This window comes from Pavona decussata, unplaced genomic scaffold (genome assembly GCF_977016875.1).
Source record: "Pavona decussata unplaced genomic scaffold, jaPavDecu1.1 SCAFFOLD_236, whole genome shotgun sequence".
Taxonomy (NCBI): Eukaryota; Metazoa; Cnidaria; class Anthozoa; order Scleractinia; family Agariciidae; genus Pavona; species Pavona decussata.
The window spans coordinates 521,165-541,437 of record NW_028145641.1 but is presented as its reverse complement, the minus strand read 5'-3'; the positions used below and the strand labels follow the sequence as shown (position 1 = coordinate 541,437).

General features: G+C 36.8%; 1 protein-coding gene, 1 long non-coding RNA gene and 1 pseudogene across 4 annotated transcripts in view; all 3 read right to left on the bottom strand.

Moving 5' to 3' along the window:
* Positions 1 to 660: 660 nt before the first annotated feature.
* Positions 661 to 12,782, bottom strand: LOC146457906 (uncharacterized). 3 transcript variants are annotated; one of them, XR_014858357.1, is made up of 6 exons: positions 12,217 to 12,782; positions 8,897 to 8,994; positions 8,452 to 8,532; positions 7,905 to 8,002; positions 3,817 to 3,897; positions 661 to 2,147 (listed from the first exon to the last, which is right to left on the bottom strand). It is a non-coding gene; the product is annotated as an uncharacterized LOC146457906 (long non-coding RNA). The 3 variants fall into 3 exon arrangements; XR_014858356.1 differs by lacking the exon at positions 12,217 to 12,782 and adding an exon at positions 9,781 to 9,987; XR_014858358.1 differs by lacking the exons at positions 8,897 to 8,994; positions 12,217 to 12,782 and adding an exon at positions 9,901 to 9,970.
* A 737-nt stretch (positions 12,783 to 13,519) lies between these two features.
* LOC146457901 (uncharacterized) overlaps positions 13,520 to 20,273 on the bottom strand; it is a 34,193-nt gene continuing 27,439 nt past the window's right edge. The window contains exons 16-18 of the mRNA XM_085091413.1: positions 17,387 to 17,653; positions 15,957 to 16,193; positions 13,520 to 15,187 (exon numbers count right to left, since the gene is read on the bottom strand). Of these exons, the coding sequence (XP_084947539.1) occupies positions 16,114 to 16,193; positions 17,387 to 17,653 (347 nt within the window). The 3' untranslated portion in view covers positions 13,520 to 15,187; positions 15,957 to 16,113. The remainder of the gene's footprint in view (positions 15,188 to 15,956; positions 16,194 to 17,386; positions 17,654 to 20,273) is intronic.
* On the bottom strand, positions 14,628 to 16,111 carry LOC146457905 (trypsin-1 pseudogene; annotated as a pseudogene).

Here is a 20,273-nt window from a genome sequence, read left to right as displayed (position 1 = left end):
CGTCAACCATGAATTGCGCGTGACATTGCTTGGCGTGTGCGTTACCTGCGCACTAAAGATGCGCATAAACAATTAGCGCGAACGTCCTTAAGTATTTCAAATTTGTCGATGCTTCTCAAGATATTTTTGGATTTTGTGCTATTCTAGTACTGAGTCAAAAAAAATTCTAAGTCTTTTGGCGGGAAAAATCTGTGCGGGTTTAAGAGGGATTTAGCCCCTCAAAAGTATAGATAATTTTGGCTTTAAGCTAGACCCGTGTAGGGCAGAACTTTTTTCTCTTTTCGCGCTTTTAAAGAGGGCTTGAAAACTAGAAAATTTGTAGGCTATTTCTTTTACAATGTTTTTGCCTATGTTTGATTGCCTTTACTAAGAAAAAAAGTGCTGTGCTTTTGATCGGGGTATTCTAGTACCGAGTCAAAAATATTGTAAGTCTTTTGGCGGGAAAAATCTGTGCAGGTTTTTAAGCCGGATTTAGCCCTTCAAAAGTCAATATATTTTTTTGATTTTGTGCTAGACCCGTGTTAAAAGCGCAGGACTTTTTTTCTTTTCGGTAACCTCTCCTTGGCAAAATGACTAGTTACCAGGCCCCTTTTAAGAGCGCGTGTTTTTTTTTTTACTATTGTAATGAATACAAGACAAATAAAGAAGAACAATGAATAATTAAGTTTAAATTCTTTATTGACTAATTAATATATATTACAAGTTCTTTTGTAATTACTTAACTAATATTAAAAGCGAAAGAAAATAAACTATATTTGGTTGACTACTACAGCTAAGTCTTGTTTTGAGAATGAAAACTTCAAAATAAATAAATGATCTTTGAAATATAATACTGACAGAATGGTTTTCAAACTATGTTTGACTTTCTAACATTCACGAAATTTGTCAATAGTTTTCAAGGGTAGAAACATGGCGTGAATTGAGTTTGTGTGGAAATCGATTGAGAACATTTCAGATTTAAACTGTATAATTTTTTCTGTTTTTTGAGAATTCCTTGGAAAAATTCATAGCCAAATGTGTACAAAGACTTTTGATTTCCACACAAACGCAACATGAAAGCCATGTTTGCACCCTTCCAAATAGTCACGAAATTTGTCGGTTGTTTTCAAGAGTAGAGACATGGCGTGAATTGAGTTTGTGTGGAAATCAATTGAGAACATTTCAGATTTAAATTGTGTTATTTTTTTCTCTGTTTTTTGAGACTTCCTTGGTCAAATTTATAGCCAAATATGTATAAAGACTTTTGATCCCACACAAACGCAACATCAAAGCCATGTCTGTACCCATTGAAAATGGCGAGAAAACGAGTTTGTATACGCCTGACCGAAACCGAAGAATGTGACAAGTGCACGATACAAGCTCAGTAATTTAGTCCGCCTTAAAAACTACACTTCGTTTGTATAATAAGTATTTAAACTGATCAGACAGTTTAGATTTGAAATATTCCTAAAGATTTCAAGAAATTGAATTTCAGTCGTGTTCTTGGCATTTTCAACATCAAATAATCCATTGAAAGCTCCATGTTTTGGAGTAAACTTTTGCATCTCGAATTTACAAGCAATAATTTAGAGAAGACTCGAGCTAGAGAAATAAATTTTCACCAAAATTGAAGACGTTTGTAAAAAACAACGAATCCTTTGCTGTACTATTGTGAGATTTTGCATCGTGCACTTATGAGTAAATCACGAATACCTATCGTTCGAGTACTGAACAGACATTGCAAACAAAAAGTTCCAATACAAAAATATTGGCACCTTTTAAAACTTAAATTACTCGGCCTAAAATGTGCCCATCCAATTTCTATGCGATGAAAAATGTTTTAGCATCCAAGTAATTAAAATCTAAAATGTCAGTGTTTTTTGGTGGAAATTTAGTTGAGAAAAAATTCAGTTTATTTGTTGAATTTTATTAAAAATTTTACGCGAATTTCACAGCTTGATGTGTTTCTTTGCATTTTAAAACTGGAACTTCATGTTTCGAGCCGATTGAGCGAAATGATAAAGTTAAATTTTCTACCTTGAACGCGTCCAAAAAATTCCGATGTTCATTCCCTCTTGTGTTCAATTGTAACCTTGAGTTCCTCCCATGCTTGCTAGCGCTTTCTTCTTGCTCCTTGCCTTGTGTTTACTCCAACTTGACATTTACAACTGGAAGATAAGAAAATCTACATTAATATACAAGACAACAACCATCACGTAAAGTGCTTGAATTAATTATTTTTCACGCTGTGAAATTCCTAAGTTACAAGATTTTAACAAAAAGAAAATAGTCATCGCTGGCAAATTGCCATAAATCCAATTCTAAATTTGCCTCAATAAAATTAGGAACGAAACAGCGATCCTTAAGTTCCATGAAAACATATCGTAAGTAATTTTTCTTCCAGCTGTTATTGTTTTTGAAATTGCTTCCTATTATCAACAATTTGCACGCGTACACAACCTTGCTGTCATGGTTACAAAGGACTCAAGCGGCACAGATTAATTAATAATACATGACCAATTAACGATTCAATGAAAACAATAGGGCTCACAACCTATTTCTAGTGAATTTTGACCCTCACTCATCATGCAATTCCTTGGTGGTCTTGTGGTTAAGCATACAACCCGAACTACAGAACGACGGCCTTATCTCTGCCGTCGTTAAATTTAAGATGCTTAGAGGGGCTTGGAGTTCAAGCCCCGATGTAGCCGGCCAATTTTACTTACTTTTCTTCTTTTTGTTTTTTGTTTCTCAACTATCGATTTTTTTTTAAAGATTCATTTTGTGATGTTTGGAAATAAAACAAAATTTGTAAAAAAAAAAAAAAAAAAGAACCGATTCTGGCGAAGACGTTTTTTCTTCCAAACATTTGAAGAATTTACCATTAAAATTTCCAGACATTCGTTAGAGGACAACCGCAGTAACAATTTACGATTTGTCTCGATAGAGACAGAATTCGGTTCGGTGGAAACTATTTTGTTTTTCTGTCTAACAAGTAAGATAAATCCAAGGCACATAAAACTAACTGTGAGCACTGAATTGGCGTGAAAATCTTTGGTCGAAATCCAACTTCTAAATCGAAAGATGGCAAGGCTTCATGCTTCGAGCATTAGTAAAATTGTCAGGTACTGTAAATGCCAAACGAATGCAAAATTTTGTTGAAAAGACTGTCACGTCTCAGCAGATTTGATCAGCAAAATTCAACGACAGATACAAATTCACAAACTAGTGGACTAGAAAAATGGACTGAAAATTTGCCAAAATCCTAAGATACAGTATTCACTTTTTTTCTGCACATGCGTCTCAGTTGGCTATAAAATTCATATTTTAAACGACACGGTTTTTGTTTACATTAGTGCTTTAAAACGTTCTCAGAAATCTAATGTTCTTTCTACACAATTTTCTATTGGAATGAATTACACCGAGCGTAAAAGTTTAAACTGTTTACTTGTAAGGAAATCGTATAGATTGACTGGTCTCCGAATTTTGGTCTTCTTGAAGACAAGTCTAAAATAACGAATCGTTCGAAAGAAAAATGCATCGAGATTTTGTATCGTTCACTGATTTTATGTGATCTTTTTGGTTCATTTAAGAAAAAAAACCTAAACGATTGCAAACATGTTTCGACAATATTTATATGTGCATCTAGGCATACACGATCTGCGAAACAGCATCTAAAATTTCATTGTTTTTGGCGGAAACTTGTCGTTCAAAAAATTTGAATCGATTCAAGTTATTTCATTTTCAACATAACGTGTACCGAACAACCTTTTGTACTGCAACTTAAACTTTTTTCCGTTACGACTTAATTTATGCTAATAAAAGTAAATTCCCTACCTCAAAATTGCCAGGCCTTCTTTTGTTCTTTGGTAGGCTTCCTTCCTTTCTGGGCTTGTGCTACTGCTGAAGACTGGAGTACTGAAAGAAATCAATGGCAAGTTACACAACTATAAAACTACAAAGTAGCTTGCTTAACCAGTCCTTTCACACATCCTAAACTTATATAAATTCCCTAAATGATTAACTGGTACATCAAGACAATGACAAGGCCATCGGAATACTAGGCTCGGCTAGCAGAGAATTATATATCACCTACGTTATCTAAAAAAGAAACATGTCTATTTTCTGTCTTGTTGAAATGCACGCAGTCAACATTACGTTCAAAGAATTCTCGCTAACTCGTTCAAATGTTTTTCACACAATTTGTACGCTAGCGCTACTTATGTTTACAAAGCGCTGCGCCCATCAAACTGAACGTGCTAACTACACTATTTCGCTTTGTTTTTACAGACGCCAGACGGACAAATAACACATCAGGAGAGAAACAAGAGGCTGGACGCAGCAACACCAATTATGTGCATAGAATTGTTCTCTGTGAGAAGTTCACCGTTACGTAATGACAAGCCTCGTCGTGCTTTGAGTATCGATAATGCCCATGGTTTATTTATTTTTTTAATCAAAATTATCAATAACATTAGGTTTTAAAAGGCGTTAACCCTTATAAGACTGGGCTTTTCTTTTCTTCTGGAACCGGAGGGGGAAAGGTGGGGACTGATTGCCCCCCCCCCCCTTCACCCCCTCAAGGCGAAGTGATGACGTCATATCAAGCGGCCATTATGGATCCGCCATCTTGGATTTCTCGATTTCCCAAAACTTCAGGAAAGCCCCGAAATTGAACGAAAAGTAATCAAAAACAACGTAGGAACATTATTATGATTTCAAAACATAAAAACATTACCAGAAGAAAATGAGTTTTTCGTCATTTTAAAAAGAAAGTTTCTATTTCTGAAAAAAACTGCCTATCAAAAGCATAACATCTATGAAAATTAACCGACCACCTCAAATTATTTTACAGATAAATTTCTGAAAAAGGCCTTAAGTTTCAGTTGCTCAAATATCTTAAACGTTATTCAGGTTTGACACCTTTGGCATTGTTCAATAAACAAAGGGCCAACAAACTCTTTAGTTTATAGTGACTCTCCCTCCCTCTCCCCATCCCTTAAGCAAACCTTTTTTCACCCACCCCCTTCTCCCCTTAGTTGTGTCATAAGCATTTTTCTTCAAAATCAATAAGTACCTGCGCCAGTACCGGTCAGCGGTACTATGAGTTAGCATGCATTATCTGTTGTTCGTAGCCGGGCGTCCGCCATATTGTTACTGTCACTCGGCCTCTAGTTGTATTCCAGTTTGATTAAGGCCTTACACGAATTGGTCGTGCCTTGGTTCTTGCCTTATCTTCCTAACTGGCGTGGTGGCAGCGGTGGGATCCACGCCAGTTAGGAAGATAAGGCAAGAACCAAGGCACGACCAATTCGTGTAAGGCTTTAATCAAACTGGAATACAACTAGAGGCCGAGTGACAGTAACAATATGGCGGACGCCCGGCTACGAACAACAGATAACGCATGCTAACTCATAGTACCGCTGACCGGTACTGGCGCTGGAAGAAACTTAAACAACTTACTCCTATGAAGTTATCACTGTTAATTTATTTAACAATATCATTGCGGACTAAAGATTTTTGTCCTGTCATAGTTGATGATGGTGCCTGACTTAAATCAACTTATCAAACACAGTACTCAAACGAGAATGACTTTATTGTTTTAGTTTCGGTATAAGTTTTACTATTCCGCTTTCAAGTTTTACTTAAGGTGGCCGAACACAGTTTGCGCGCGCTTTACAGATTCTGTTAGTGATGCTATTAAGCGCGCGCTAAGGGTTGTGGTAAGCAAATACTATCGATCCCTCGATTTTATACCAAATTGATCACAAAGGTGAGTTTTTCCCTTAAAATAACTCAGTTTCTCGTTTGTGAAACCTTCCTCATTTATCACCGAACAAAGAAAGTGAGTTCACGAAGAGCTAGGCCTTTTTGTACGCTTTTTATCACTGTTGAGAAAACCTAATTAAAAGGCACGCATGCGCATTTGAGCAAAAAATTGTGACTGGTTGTTTTAATGAAAATGAACTGTTTTCTAAGGAACCGCTCGTTAGAATTTCGTGAAATTTGACAAAACAATAGTTCTCAAACGCGTAACTGGCCTACAAACAATAACCAAAATCTAACAGAGGGTATCTTCAATATACATTAAAATGCAAAACCAACATTTACAGGGATCTCTCTGTTAAAATTACATGAAAGCAGCGTCGCTAAGTCAGTATTTTGCGAGTTTTTCTGGAGACAAAAAATGGAAAAAATCTAACTCGTGCATTTTCTAAAAATTAAGGAAAACCATTATTTGTGGACGGTTGATAGCTTGCTGCGTTGCCATGGTAACGGCACCAAAATCGGTATCAAAATTTATTCCTTCTTAGTTAATCTTGCACCATGCTAATTTCGGGTTCTCAGAAGTTCGTAGTTTTCAAATAATGTTTACTAACACCTGTATACTGGAATACTGTGTTCGGCCACCTTAAGTTAAACTACATGATCACAAACACGTTTTATTGACCGAATGTGTTGACGATGCTAATGTAAATTTGTTTCCTGGTAATATAGGGGCAAAATTGTTTGACGTCAAGCCAAAGAACTGTTTCCTTCTATTTAAATCAATCTCAAAGCACCAAAAACGCTCGTCATTTTCTGAAGAATAACTCTCAAAGAAGTTTATTATAAATAATAAATAAATTTAACTGGCAAAAAGTTGATATAACAAGTCATTGTTCACGCAACGTGATGTTCCCATTAATTTTCAACCAATTTAGTTTTAAGGTTCTTTTATGAAAAGTTTCTACTGTTTGTCTTTATCATCATGATTTTCATTCCCAATTAAGAATAATCTCCTCCAAGATTTTATATGTTAAACAACAAAACATAAATCTGAGATATTCTGGACAAATGTCGGGTATTAACTTTGGTCTTATTTTCTTTGAAAGTAATCATCAGGAATTTGCAATTTTGTTCCCAACAACTGTAATCATGTCAAAATAATATTATCACCTTTGTGCAAAGTGGTCTATTCTTTATCATGTCAATTGACTACCCAGGTCGATGATCAGACTTGCCTTAAAGGCAGAATAGGAAATTGAGATTGTCTCAAATTTTCCCTAATTTGTTTCCAAGCTGATAATAATAATAATAATAATAATAATGGTTTACTAACAGATCCACTGGGTGGCTCTTCCCTGTTAAATTACTGGTTGGTGAAACATCAATTGAATTGAATCTATTGACTTTTCATGAAAACTTTTTACTTCTTAATCTTCAGCATCATCGTTGATTTTATCATTATCATCATCATTATTTTCATTTAAAAAAAGAAAGTAACATAAATTAGAAATAAGAAACTAGACATCACAAATGAGCAGCTGTGTATGATTTGAAGGAGACATAAATTGATTTCAGTGCCTTAAAAATTCCATTTATAAAATTGCGATTCACGTGGCCCAAAATTCAAGTTGAACTTCAATATTTGATTTACACACAATTGTGTCATCAATTTTATTGACATATTATATTAGATTACTGCATTCTGTCAACATTGAAAAATTTGCAGCCAGCTACCAGTTTTTTGTTCCTCTTTCGATCACCTAGTTTTCGTATTTCTTTTAAAAGTTTAAAAGCTCTGGTATATTGGAAATGTCGAAACTCAAAAATATTATTACTCTAACGTCTAGTATTCTGAAATGGCTATACACTGTTAAGTAAATGCCTTTCGCCAGGACATCCAGGACGGAAATGAATAATGCAGTTTCACTTTTTTTTAAAGTTTGTTTCTAAGAAAAATTGCCCAAATGTAATTATCATGCTTTGTTGTTCCGTTGAGATCTTGAAATCAGTTGGTGATCTACGTGCATTTCTTTATGACAGAAAGTAAACAGTTTTAATATCAGTAACGTTTCGCCCCAAAAGCTAAAACAAATCATTATGACACCGTCCACTTCAAAGTAATTATAAATTAAATTGAACAGTTTCAAAGTTCTTACCTTTGCCTCAATGTTTCTCTCTCATCTAGCAATACCAGCTCGTCCTCTTGGATTCTTTTCTCTTATTTCCTCTTTCAGTTCCCTTCTAATTATCACCCCTGAAAATACAAAAAATCAGCTTGATGATTCTGCAGCAAGTGTTTATATCTTTATGAGTGCACTGTATTCAACTAAAAGCTCTTAATAGCCACCAATTGAGGTCAGATATTTTAATACGCCAACTTTAATTCTTCTCTATTAAACCCACCCCACCCATAATTTATCATGTTAGCAAAGACAAAATCATTGCTTTCAAGAAAACTCTAGCATACTACATGTATGCCTACAGCTGTATGTGAAAACTTGATCTTCAGTGTGCGGACCTAGTTTTTCAAACCAATCACAGAGCGTAGTAAAGCAAAATCAAAGCAAACACAAATTACTTTCCAAACTCAATTGAAACTGAGCTGCCTTAATAAATTTAATCCTTTTGAAATAAAGAAATTTAGTCAGAAGTCAAGCCACCATTTTGAATATAAACTTATTGGATGATGTGAAGGTTCTTTACCTTAATTTGAGATCTTTCCTCCATGTTGACTAATTTCAGATTCATCTCAGACTCTGTTCTCATATTTCTGTTCTTAACTCACTGAATAGTAAAAGTTCGCAAATTATTGTTTCACTATGCAACCTTATTTAAAATAATAGGCTATTTCTAGTATTCTTAATAAATTGCTATAAGTACAAGTAAATGCCTTTTGCTAGGATATCCAGAATGGAAAGTGAATTGCAGTTTAACATTTTTCAAGTTTACGTTTGTATCTTAGAAAAATCACCGAAAAATGATCATGCTATGTTCTCCCTTTAAGAAAATCACTTCTTATATCCATGAGCATTTTTTGTACAACAGAAAGTAAATGGTTTAAGTCTAGACCCAAAGGGGTAAAAACAAATCTTTTCGACAACGGCCAACTTCAAAGTAAATTATTGAACAGTTTTAAAGTTCAGATTACCTTTGTTGTAGTGTTTCTTTCTTGTTCAGCAATATCAGCTTGCTCTTTTGGATTCTTTTCTCTTATTTCCTCTTTCAGTTCCCTTCTGATTATCGCCCCTGAAAATACAAATCTTCAAGGTGATGATTCTGCAATAAATCGTAAATCTTTATGAATGATGTCAATAAAACAAGGCCCAACTAAAGAGGTCTTATTTCAGTCGCAGCCTCCAGAAAAACACTGAAATGATCGCATTGAATCAACTCAATAACCCCAAAATCGACAAGAAACCCCATCACCCCACCCATCATTTACTTTCTTGGCAAACACAAAATCAACTGAATGCTTCAAAACTCCAGCATACAGTTAATCATTAAAATTTTGTGCGCCTATGCGAAACTTGTCTTCACTGTGCGGACATATATAACATATTTGTGATACACAACCCAATATTTAAAAGTTCTAATTTAGGTTTTGTTCAAAGCTAGTGACCGCAGAGCAGGGTAAAGCAAAACGAAAGCAAACGCAAATTACTCTCGACACTCACTTGAAAACCGCTCCATTTCAAATTTAATGAATTTAATCCCGCTGACATGAAAAGAACACACCAGATTTTCGAGTCATCAATCATATTTCAAATGTGCAGAACGGCGGACGAAAATTACAGAGCTTTATGTGGGAGTGAAAACAAATTTCGAAATAACTGAACGATAAGCGATAAGCGAAGATAATCATTTCCCATTGCTCCTAAAAGAAAGTGAACTTCTTTAAGCTTAAGCCTACAAAAAATGTTTTTAGTTAGGTGGTTTTCGAAATAAAAATTCAGACAAATTGAGATACAAATTTACCCTAAAACAGACACTAAATGTCTCATATCTTCTCAAATTTCTTCAAATATTACTTACGAAAAGCTCTATTTTCGAGCTCAAATCTTGTCTGAATTCATCTCCCATCACTCCGCACTCTCGACATCTTCGTCTGAATACAAATCAGCCGCCTTGAAAGGCAATATTTACGTTTATTACCACAAGTCGCTGTGACAAAAACAGAGCTGTAACCACGCGAGAAGACGGGCGATTTTAACCCATTTTCCTTGTTGTTTTGGTAGCCATTTTGTAAAATGTAACCAGGCATTTTCATGTGTAAGTACGCTGCCCATAAGTACCGCAGTCGAGTATAAGTGAATTTTTAGATCTTTTACGAGACCGGAAGCGTGCTTGTACATATTCCCTAGCCTACTATACTGCGACTAAAATTAAATATTGCAACATTACTATAATAGCTGAAACTCTTTTCTTTACTGATTATTTATTTTTAAACCATTTCTGATTTATTATGCGAACGCGAGCAGAGAAAAGTTGATGCTAAACTTCGGATTAATAGCCCTGCAAAAAATGACCGATTCGCCGATTTCCGCTTGTGCTTATGAGTCTCTCCACTTGATATATCTTTGATCCGGGTTTATACTTCCTTTTTCATTTAAAAACAGGTTCCTTTTAGCGTAATGTAATCTAACTGCTCGTATGATCTCTCCGATAATTAAAGCCATTTTGTTTTGGCAATCTGACACTACCAAGCATATGCTCTGAAGATTTTCCGAAAAACCGCAGGTATAAAGTATCGCTTGAACAAAATGACTCGGATTTCTGGTACTACACACACCGCAGACGGAATCAACCGCCTGTAAATAGCGTGTACGAATTAGCGCCCAATTAATTGTTGTAGACCCCCAACCCAACCAACGAAACGAAATACTGGAAGTCACTTTCGAAATCCCCTCAATCTTATTGGCTATAACAATCTATAACAAGTCTAACAAGACCAATCAAGCAATGACCTTGTCCAGAGTGTATTCAGATCCTGGTACGCCGTTGGACTTGGGTGCTAATTCGCAGACGGCCTTTAGTGGCGGTTCTTTCCTTCTGCCACCATTTTAAACAGAAACTTATTGGTTAAAAACGTAGTGTATGATATGAAAGTCCTTTACAGTATTTCAGATCTTTCCTCCAAGTGATTAATTTCAGATTCATCCCTCTGACTCTGCCCTCAAATTTCTGTAGCTAACTCATTGAAAAGTAAAAGTTCCTAAATCAATGATTCTACAGGGCGTGCAATTTTTCCCTATGCAACCTTATACCACCCATCTCCATAGCTTCAATACCAAGAAAACTATATCATAAAAGAACAGAATTACAAGTTGATAAGAGGCCCCCCTAAAAAAGCCCCAAAGCCCCCCCTGAGAGCTCCTACCCAAGTATAATTCAATCTATGATACTTCATGTAATTGCCTTGAAATGTGCAAACAAAATTGATTGATTGATTGATTGATTGATTGATTGATTGATTGATTGATTGATTGATTGATTGATTGATTGATTAATTAATTGATTGATTCTGTTAACAATGTCATGAAGCACTAGATCAAATTTAGTAGGTTTTTCTTGGATATTAAAAAGATTTCCAGTTTTTTTTTTGTTGTTGTTGTTGTTGTTTTTTTTTTGTTTGTTTTAATTCATTGTATGCAGAGACTTTCTATTCCGGAACTCACGTCCCGAGCTAAATGGGTTGTAAACATGCTACCATTTTTTATTCTTTATGACCATTTTTCGATTAAATCAGAGCTCCGATCCAGCTTTGTGAAAATCAAATTAAATCAGTCACTGTACTGTCAAGCCAGCAAAATTTTTTCTATTCTGTACTTTAACCCTCACTAGTTTTTGTAAAGAAACTGATTGTATCTCTTAAAAGTTCTCACCTGTGTAGTTTCCTCTTGGCGGTAATTCCAGGCTGCTTTCGATGATTCTGTCGTCACATTTCTACTTTCACTGCGTTAAATTTATTTCCAAGGGTGTCTGAAATAAAGTGGCAATAAAGCAAGATCGATAGCAATTGTCAAAACAAGCAAACAATTTACAGCCATATGCATGTAGAACCGCATTTAGGAAATTTTATCGTTGCAGATACAATGCTAGCTGTTTAGTTCCCTTTCCCATTTTATAACCTGCGACTATCCCATGTATGTAAAGAATATGCAAATTTTGCGCGCGTCTATGGCTTCAGAAATTAGCATTGTTAACCTACAATTTTAACTAAGCAGAACAGTCTGAATATTCGATCAAATTCTGCAATAACAAGGATATACAAAATTCGCATTATATTTTGAGACAGTACTGTATTTTACAGAGCAGAAGTGAGGCTTAAGTATCTGCTTTATAGAGTATAAGACAAGTTTCCAAGTAACCTGCTTTGAGCGAACAGCATACTAGCGCACATGTTTTTCTTTCAATGTTGGCTGAAAGAGTGCAAACTTAAGGTAGCAATATTCCCAAAGCAGGGCTTACCTCAGTTCTACGTTTGTGCAACTTCTTTCCTTCGTTAATGCCTTCAAATTTTATCATTTTCCCCTTTTAATTTCAAGACGACAGTTCAACCGATGCTTCGAAAGCACGACTCAGAAATCTGCGAGATCTTGCCAAATTACCTCATGAATACGAATTAGAAACTGAAGCCAATCGCTGCTAATTACGCAAAATATTTCACGCGCTCTTGTTTGCACGTGCAAAGAGAAAGATACTGCACGTCCTGGGTAGTTTCCCGATGCAAAATGAACTTGGAGTGTTTTAACGAAAAGGTGCACCATCATTTTCCGAATAAAACACGGAAATAAAATATTTCAAGGAATGATACCGGGTATAAAATTGTACTATGATGTTTTTCAAAACGCATCTAATACTCCTGTATGCTTGTTTGTCGCTGTCGGCAGTAAACGATTCAATACCATCAAAAGCACGACTTTTCATGAATTTCTTCGTCAAGCTGAATACGGAAAAAAAAAACCTCCAAAGCTTAATTTAAATCATTAAAAATGCAATCCTCTCCTCAAACGAGTGAGTGCTGTGTGCTCGATTCGCAGTTTTAAATTGTGCTCATGGGGATTTTAGGCTTTGTTCCCACTAATTCTTGCCTTGCCTATAGACCCTATGCAAAAATGGCTGACATTTTAATATTCTTTTCTTTGCATTCAAATTAGCCTCACTAACCTCGTTCTTGAATTCAAAAATCAAAAGAATATTTCACCTTGAACGAGACTAGTGAGGCTTATTTGAATAGAGACAAAAGAATATTAAAATGTCCGCCGTCCGCCATTTTTGCATAAGGTCTATAATCCGGAATGGGGAGGGGAAGAGGGGGGGGGGGGGGGGGGCTAGAAAAAGAAACCCGTAAGAAACATCCGGGAAATTCCGTTTGCGAATGAGACACTGACGCAAGAATATAATGAAACAAGAGACATTCGATAATTAACTTGAAAGTGGATGTCTATAACCTTTGTAGAAAGTATGTCAATATTAGTCATTACGTATACTGATTTTGTATCGTTTAACTATTCATCGAAGCCAATCTTCTCCGCTTCCACTAATGTTTTTTGACATACAGAATCACCTGAAACATTGTGGAGAACCTTCTATTCACCGGGGTATTATCAATAATACGCGATATAATAATAATGAGCTATTTTCCCCTCTTCCAAACCGATCCAAAGGAGATCCCACTCGTCGTAAAATTAAAAATATTATTAATAATTAGGAGATTTAATACCTATACTTCACACTTGTAAGAATCATTCAACAAATTCTGAGACATGAACATCATGAAACTTTATTTAATAATACGTGAATTACCTAGTTGAACCTACTAGTGTGACAAATGTATAAGAAGAAATTCTTCACTTGTACACTTATATCATTTTCTTTTCATAAATATTTATATGTTTCCTTTCATTAGCTCGAGCATTTCATCAGCAATAATAATAATAATAATAATAGCCTTAATAAAAAAGATTCGGGCTCATAAAATATAACTAAAATAGTTTCCATCTCTGTACAGATATTCACTTTACAATAACACTTCCTTTAACTGCTACCCTTGTAGCAAAATGGTTTTTGTTTTTAGTTTGTTTGTGTTTTTCTTTACATATAAAAACATACTTTATGCAGTCTAACAGAAAACTCCGCCTGAGAACACCAACGTTAAAGGAGCACTTTCACGGAGATTTCTCTATGTTTTGGTCAAACTGAACTACTCGGATATTTGACAAGGTAACTTTACTAACATCAAATTGCCATTAGAGAACCGAGAAGAAAATATTAAGTGATTTCTCCTGGAAAAAAAAGACAAGCTGTAATAAGTTTTTTAGTGACTTCTCCAAAATACACAGGAAGAACTTGAAAAAACTGGTCAATAGGAACCGAACCAAAACAATCGTGTTACGGCCGGTTCGACGCGTTTTCCCGCGCGTCACGCCGGTTACGTGTATTTCATTTGAATTCTGATTGGTTCATTGTCCCGTTTACTTCTGTTGTGATTGGCCAGAGTAAATTACTTTGGTTTTGGTTTTAGGACACTCAATTGAAAACTGCTCCAGATAAAAAGCAACTGCGTCTAATTTCAATATGCCAGACATCTTTCGACGCCAAGAAACACTGCATTTTGTAAGTGAATTAAGAGTGATCACTGCTCATTTGACCTTCTCAGTCATTTTTCATCACGGTCCATTCATGACTAAACAGTAATCGTAGGACAAGTTAATTCTCAACATTATAACACAGGCGGCCAGGCTGCCATAATGGAACGCAAGCACGTAGTGAGGATTCCTTTAGGAAGAGACTTCGTCCTTTCTGTTCTTGGCGCAATTGCTCGATATTTTATAGCGCGAATATCTTCACATTTTATTCTTTCTGTATTCGTACTGTTCTTACGTTCTCGTTCTAGTGTTGTTTTTTATAACCACTGCAATCCACTGCCTAAAATACAAAGTATCAGAGAAAACTCCGGGGTCTCCTTGGTCCATACAACCTCCAGCACTCCAACTGGTGATGCCAAGTAAATACCAGCGCCCTTCACGCTCACAGGCCAGCGGTCCTCCGCTGTCCGCTTGACATGTTCCTTGACTCTGACCCAGTGCCCCTGCGCAGCGCATGTTTGGCGTCACATCTTTCAAGCTTTTCTGTTTGTAATACTGTTTACAAATTGCGTGAGGCAGTAAAGGAATAGCTGTCTCTTGAAGGATGTCTGAAGTTGAACCGATAGGTCCCAGTTTACCCCAGCCGGTGACGTAACAAGTGGTGCCAACAGCGAAATCAACATGTGGAAGGCAGATTGGTGAGACATGCGTATTGAAGAGGATTGGGCGTTGAAGCTTTATGAGTGCTATGTCGTTTTGGACACTATTAAAGTCGAACTTGTCGTGTACAATTATCTTTTCTACTGGAATGTTTTGCTCGGTTCCTTCAGGAACTCGTCTCTGTAGTTCTCCTTATGATTAAAAGACAAATTTAAACCACTCATGTACTTAAGGACAGTGCCTCTAATTCCAAAGAAGATGCTGACCAAAACAAAGCTGTTTTTTCGCGGTTTACGACTATACAGAAAAAGAAGATCTTAGCAAGGACTATTCAAATTCAAAAAGAAACTTGCGGGTAACAATGCATTTTTCAGGAATAATAAGCTTCAATGTGGAAATAAACGTCAAACATTGCTATACATTTTAACGCTTTTTGGAATTATTGTTGTTCAATTATCTCTAAAAGGTGCATGGCTACCCCCAATTTTCTTTCGGGAATCAAATAGCCCTTGCTAAGATTTGCCTTTCCCGTATAGTCGTAAGAGCGCAAAAAAGGCACCGTCCTTAGGATAGTACTAAGATACCAAACGCTATTATTAAGACGGGACAAAGGAGAACAAGAGCCCACAAAGGTTGAACAAATAAACTTCAAATCATTACAATTCAATGAAAGCGAATTGACAGTCAAATGAGAAAAAGTGAAAACGCAGTGATTCCAGTGAGAATGTTAGCTTCCCATAAGTTCCCAAAAGACACGAAAGTTGATGACATCACGGTAGCAATGCAGAGGGCGAAAGCTTGAAATCTTGTCATCCGTCCATAGATTTGGCCTTCATAATAAAATGGTGTTGGATGATCGAGCAAACCAGACACTTACAGTTACCATATTCTAGTTTGTTCATTGAGCCAAATAAAACACAATTCGTTTACATATAGTAAAGGATATTATGAAGTACCTACCAACGGTAACATTGAAGTTAGCTGCAATTCTCAGCTTGGCTCGGCTCTTAACACAATGAGCTGCAGTAGCGATCCAGTAATGATCCAAGATGGACCCACCACAGATGTGAGGAGATCTCTCTGTGTTGTCAAAGTATCCTATCTGTACCTGCCATGGTCACTCGCCTGGCTTAGCCGCTACGCCTCCTACGATCTGTGGTGACCAGGAAACGTACACGTGTTTGACACCACAGGGACCTTGGGCCAAAGAAGTTTTTGTCAGGACCTGACTTAGCAGACACTTATATTTATTCCATTTCATCATACAAGGTCACAAGTTCAGAAACTTATTACAAGGGTAGAACCATGTCACGACAAGAAAACTTTTCCACTTGTAGGACTGTTGGGTTTACATGCGCACACAAAAAGAAACTCAACGAAGAGGAAAAAAGCTAGTTCAACAGTCATCGTCAAAAGCTATTAAAAGTGTTTATTGAACGCGTTTCCTGCATGAGCGTGTAATAATTACAATAACCTAGATTGTTGGTTACAGGTAAAGACCTCAGTTTTATCAAATTCGTCTCAGGAAGAAAGTTTCTATGCACTGCTTTCACTGTATTGGAAAATTGCTCGACCACGATTTCTTAAAAGGTTCGGTAAAAGCATTGTATCAAAAGGTGACGTTTTTCATAATTAAACAGCAAATTACTATCTCTATCACTGAAAAATGCATGGTTACCCTCGATTTTCTTTGTAGATTCCAGTAGCCCCTGTAAAAGGTCTTCTTTCCCCATATAGCCATAAACCGAGCAAAAATAACTTTGAATTGGGAGGCACAGTTCTAAGAAATCAGAGTTCCGGCTCGGACCATCCCAATTCTTGGTTTTCACGTGACGTCACCAAATTATAGAATTCAAAACCGAAGAGGACGGCCGTGACAGAGCTGTTCCGTATCTTACAAATGCCTCTTCGAGTGATTTTCAGCATTCTAAACAATTTAAGTTTTAGGAGAAATATTTATCTTAACATTCGAAAATTCACAAGGGAAAACAAACCTCTTTTCTGGCAAAAGTGAACTGCAGATGTTTTGTCCTATTTCCGGCCGCCATGTTTGTGTCCCTCAGAGGGACACCAACATGGCGTCTCCATACTAAGTTCTATAAATTTGTGTGAAACATTTTATCAAATAACTTGAGTACGGAATACCGCACAGACCTGACACTTGGACAAGTTTCTGATTTACTTATCATCTATAACATGTCAATTTCTTGACTTCATTCATGGAATGGTTTCAATTTTTTTTTTCACGCACACGGCAATGGCGTGACAGTGAAAACCGGCAATATGCGCAGAACGTATGCGCAGTGACAAAAGGAGGCACCGTTTTTAATTTAACGATATTAAACCATAACTAAACAACATAAAAGATTGCCAATTTCCATTTTACTTACCTTTAAAACTAACGTTTAAAGACGCTCTTTCTCCAACTCCATATGCGTTATAAGGTATACAGAAGTAGGAACCGTTGTGTTCTGCGCGTGCGTACGTGATGTTCAAAATACCAGTGGAAGAATTAGAAACCAAGACTCCGTTGTGGTAAATATTGTACGCTGTAACAGGCGGGTTGGCATCAGCAGTGCATTTGAAGATGATCGACGAGTTAATCACCCCGACGTTATTTGGAACCGATGCCACTAATTTGGTGTCATATGGTTTATCTGCCAAAGGAAAAAAATTATGCATCACATTGCGTCACATTGCAGTTGCGTCTGGTCTGATACAAGCCGGACAAAATATGACAAAAACTGCTGTAAATCAGCATAATAACCAAATAAGCAACTCTGCTTTATTCTGCTCCCTACTGTACTGTACTCCACTCCACTCGACTCTAATCCACCACTCTACTCTACTATAGTCTACTCTGCTCTACTCTAGTCTACTCTACTGTAATCTAGCTACTCTACTGTAGTGTACTGTACTGTACTGTACTGTACTGTACTCTACTCTACTCTACTCTACTCTACTCTACTCTACTCTACTCTACTCTACTCTACTCTACTCTACTCTACTCTACTCTACTCTACTCTACTCTACTCTACTCTACTCTACTCAACTCTGCTGTAGTCTACTCTACTAAACTCTACGCTACGCTACTCCACTCTACGCTACGCTACTCTACACTAGTCCACTAGACTCCTCTCCTCTCCCCTACTGTCCTCTCCTCTCCTCTCCTCTACGCTCTGCTCTACTCCGCTTCCTTCCCCTCCCTTCCACTCTCCACCGGGAGGCGGGTGATAGCTGCAATAAGTCTCTCGAGCAATCAACCGATCATCCCATTCAGTCCATGAATCATGGATTGCAACCAAACTTGACCTCGACACCAGAGACTGCTTTCCCTACCTTTTAAACAGTCGTATGAGTCCTACCAACCAGGAGGCCTCTAGTCTATTCTTACTTTATAGCTAAGGCTCGAATAGAGAGTTTGCTTCAACACAAACACGATTCAAAATTAAGATGTGAACATTTCTATATATGCTGCTGCGATCTCGAGCTTGTTTGGAGATAATGGTGTTTCTTTATAAACTACGGTGCTATCTTTTTCCTACGATGTGCATGTGCAGAAAATGTTGTGATATAGTTCAAGCGTAAGCAATTTCTTGTCCACACTTAATTAACACTGTGTGAGCATTGCCACCTTAAGAATTTGCAACGGATGTTGTACTGTCTCATTTAAGTTTAATGCGCGAGAAAACAGTCATTTTTCATTTCATTTAAAGTTACCATTATTTGATTCAACAAAATAAGAAAGTCGTCGCTATAGGACATGGCTTTTAAAATGACTTCATTGTTAAAGAGCTTTTTCCACGTTGATTGTTGATTTTATCCTGTTCTAATTAGTTTCCTCTTGAAAAGGAAATGGCGGACAGGATTTGTTTTTCAGGAAAAAAGGAGAGAATATCACTGGAGGACTAACAGCTTCAATTTTATTCTCCTCTTTGTTTCGTGGTTAATTAAACCGAACCAAACTTTTAATAACTACAGTTTCCTACAGCTTTTGTCAGAAGGCGGCATATTGCAGCTCTGGTGTCATCCTTAACTGCTGTTCTGTCAAATCTACAACAAGACGCTTTAAAGGAGGTTTCTCTAAGAACACCTCTACAACTTCATTGGCAAACACTGTATGTGAAGTAACTTTGTCGCAAGTGAATGCTAAGAACAAAAACAAAAAAGCTTGGTTGGAAATGCTCTCATAATCATCATTGTGTTTAAGCGTCCAGAGTTGAAAAACACGATTAATTTCTTTATTGTCAATATGGCGGTTTGTGACATCGTCTTTGCTTTAACATCTATTCCACTTCGCATCAACGAGATGGTGACCGGTTCCTTCCAATGGAATACCAGTGTTGAGGTTGCATTAATCTTCTGCAAGTTTTCTGTGTTTGTGGAACGTCTTTCAGTTATTGTTTCTGTGCAAAGTCTTTGCTGGATTGCTTTGGACCGGTTTATGGCGGTAGTCTTTCCAATGAAGGTCCATGTTATCTCGTCGAGATGTCGCGCCCTAGCTATCATTTCAACATGGATTATAGGGCTCGCAGTAAAAACATTAGACCTGTCTACGGTCAAGTTAGTACTGACTGCCGATGGACCTTTTTGCATGAAACTTATCGACACTGTGGCGTTTTCGTTGTATTCAGCCTGTTTTCAAATTGCGCCACTGATTCTCATGACTTTCCTATATTGTGTCATAGCAAGGACTCTAAATAAACAAAACAAAGCTCTCCGTACCAATGAAGTGCACCAGAGCAGAAGAACGAAAATAAGAGCAATCAAAATGTCGATCTGCATCATAGCATCTTTTTACTTGTGCGTTTTCCCTCAGCTTTTATGGATGATTCTCCTGTTGTTGAAATATGAAGAGTCCTGTTCGTTCTATAAAGGCCTCTTGCTTTTGGCTTATTTAACTTACAACCTTTCAACAATAACCAACTTCATAAATTGCGTGACATTTGTTAGAAGTTACCGTCGCGGCCTAAAGGAAGTTTTCAATTCCTTTTGCAACCATTGCAATTGTTTAGTAACAGGGAACTTGGAAACCAGTCAACAAGAAGAAATAACTCTTCAAAGCATCAGGATAATTACTGGAAAGGAATTGAATCTGTCATTTCAAAAGGACTCAAGGAAAGCCGAACTGAAGAGCGGATATTTTATCAACAGTGAGATAAATGTTTGATCCCTAACGTTCTACCCAGAAATACTTCATGACCAATTAAAGAAATGTTATTTATGCTGTAAATCTGTAAATGCTTCTTTTCTTTCTTTGTGTATGCCCTTAATTGA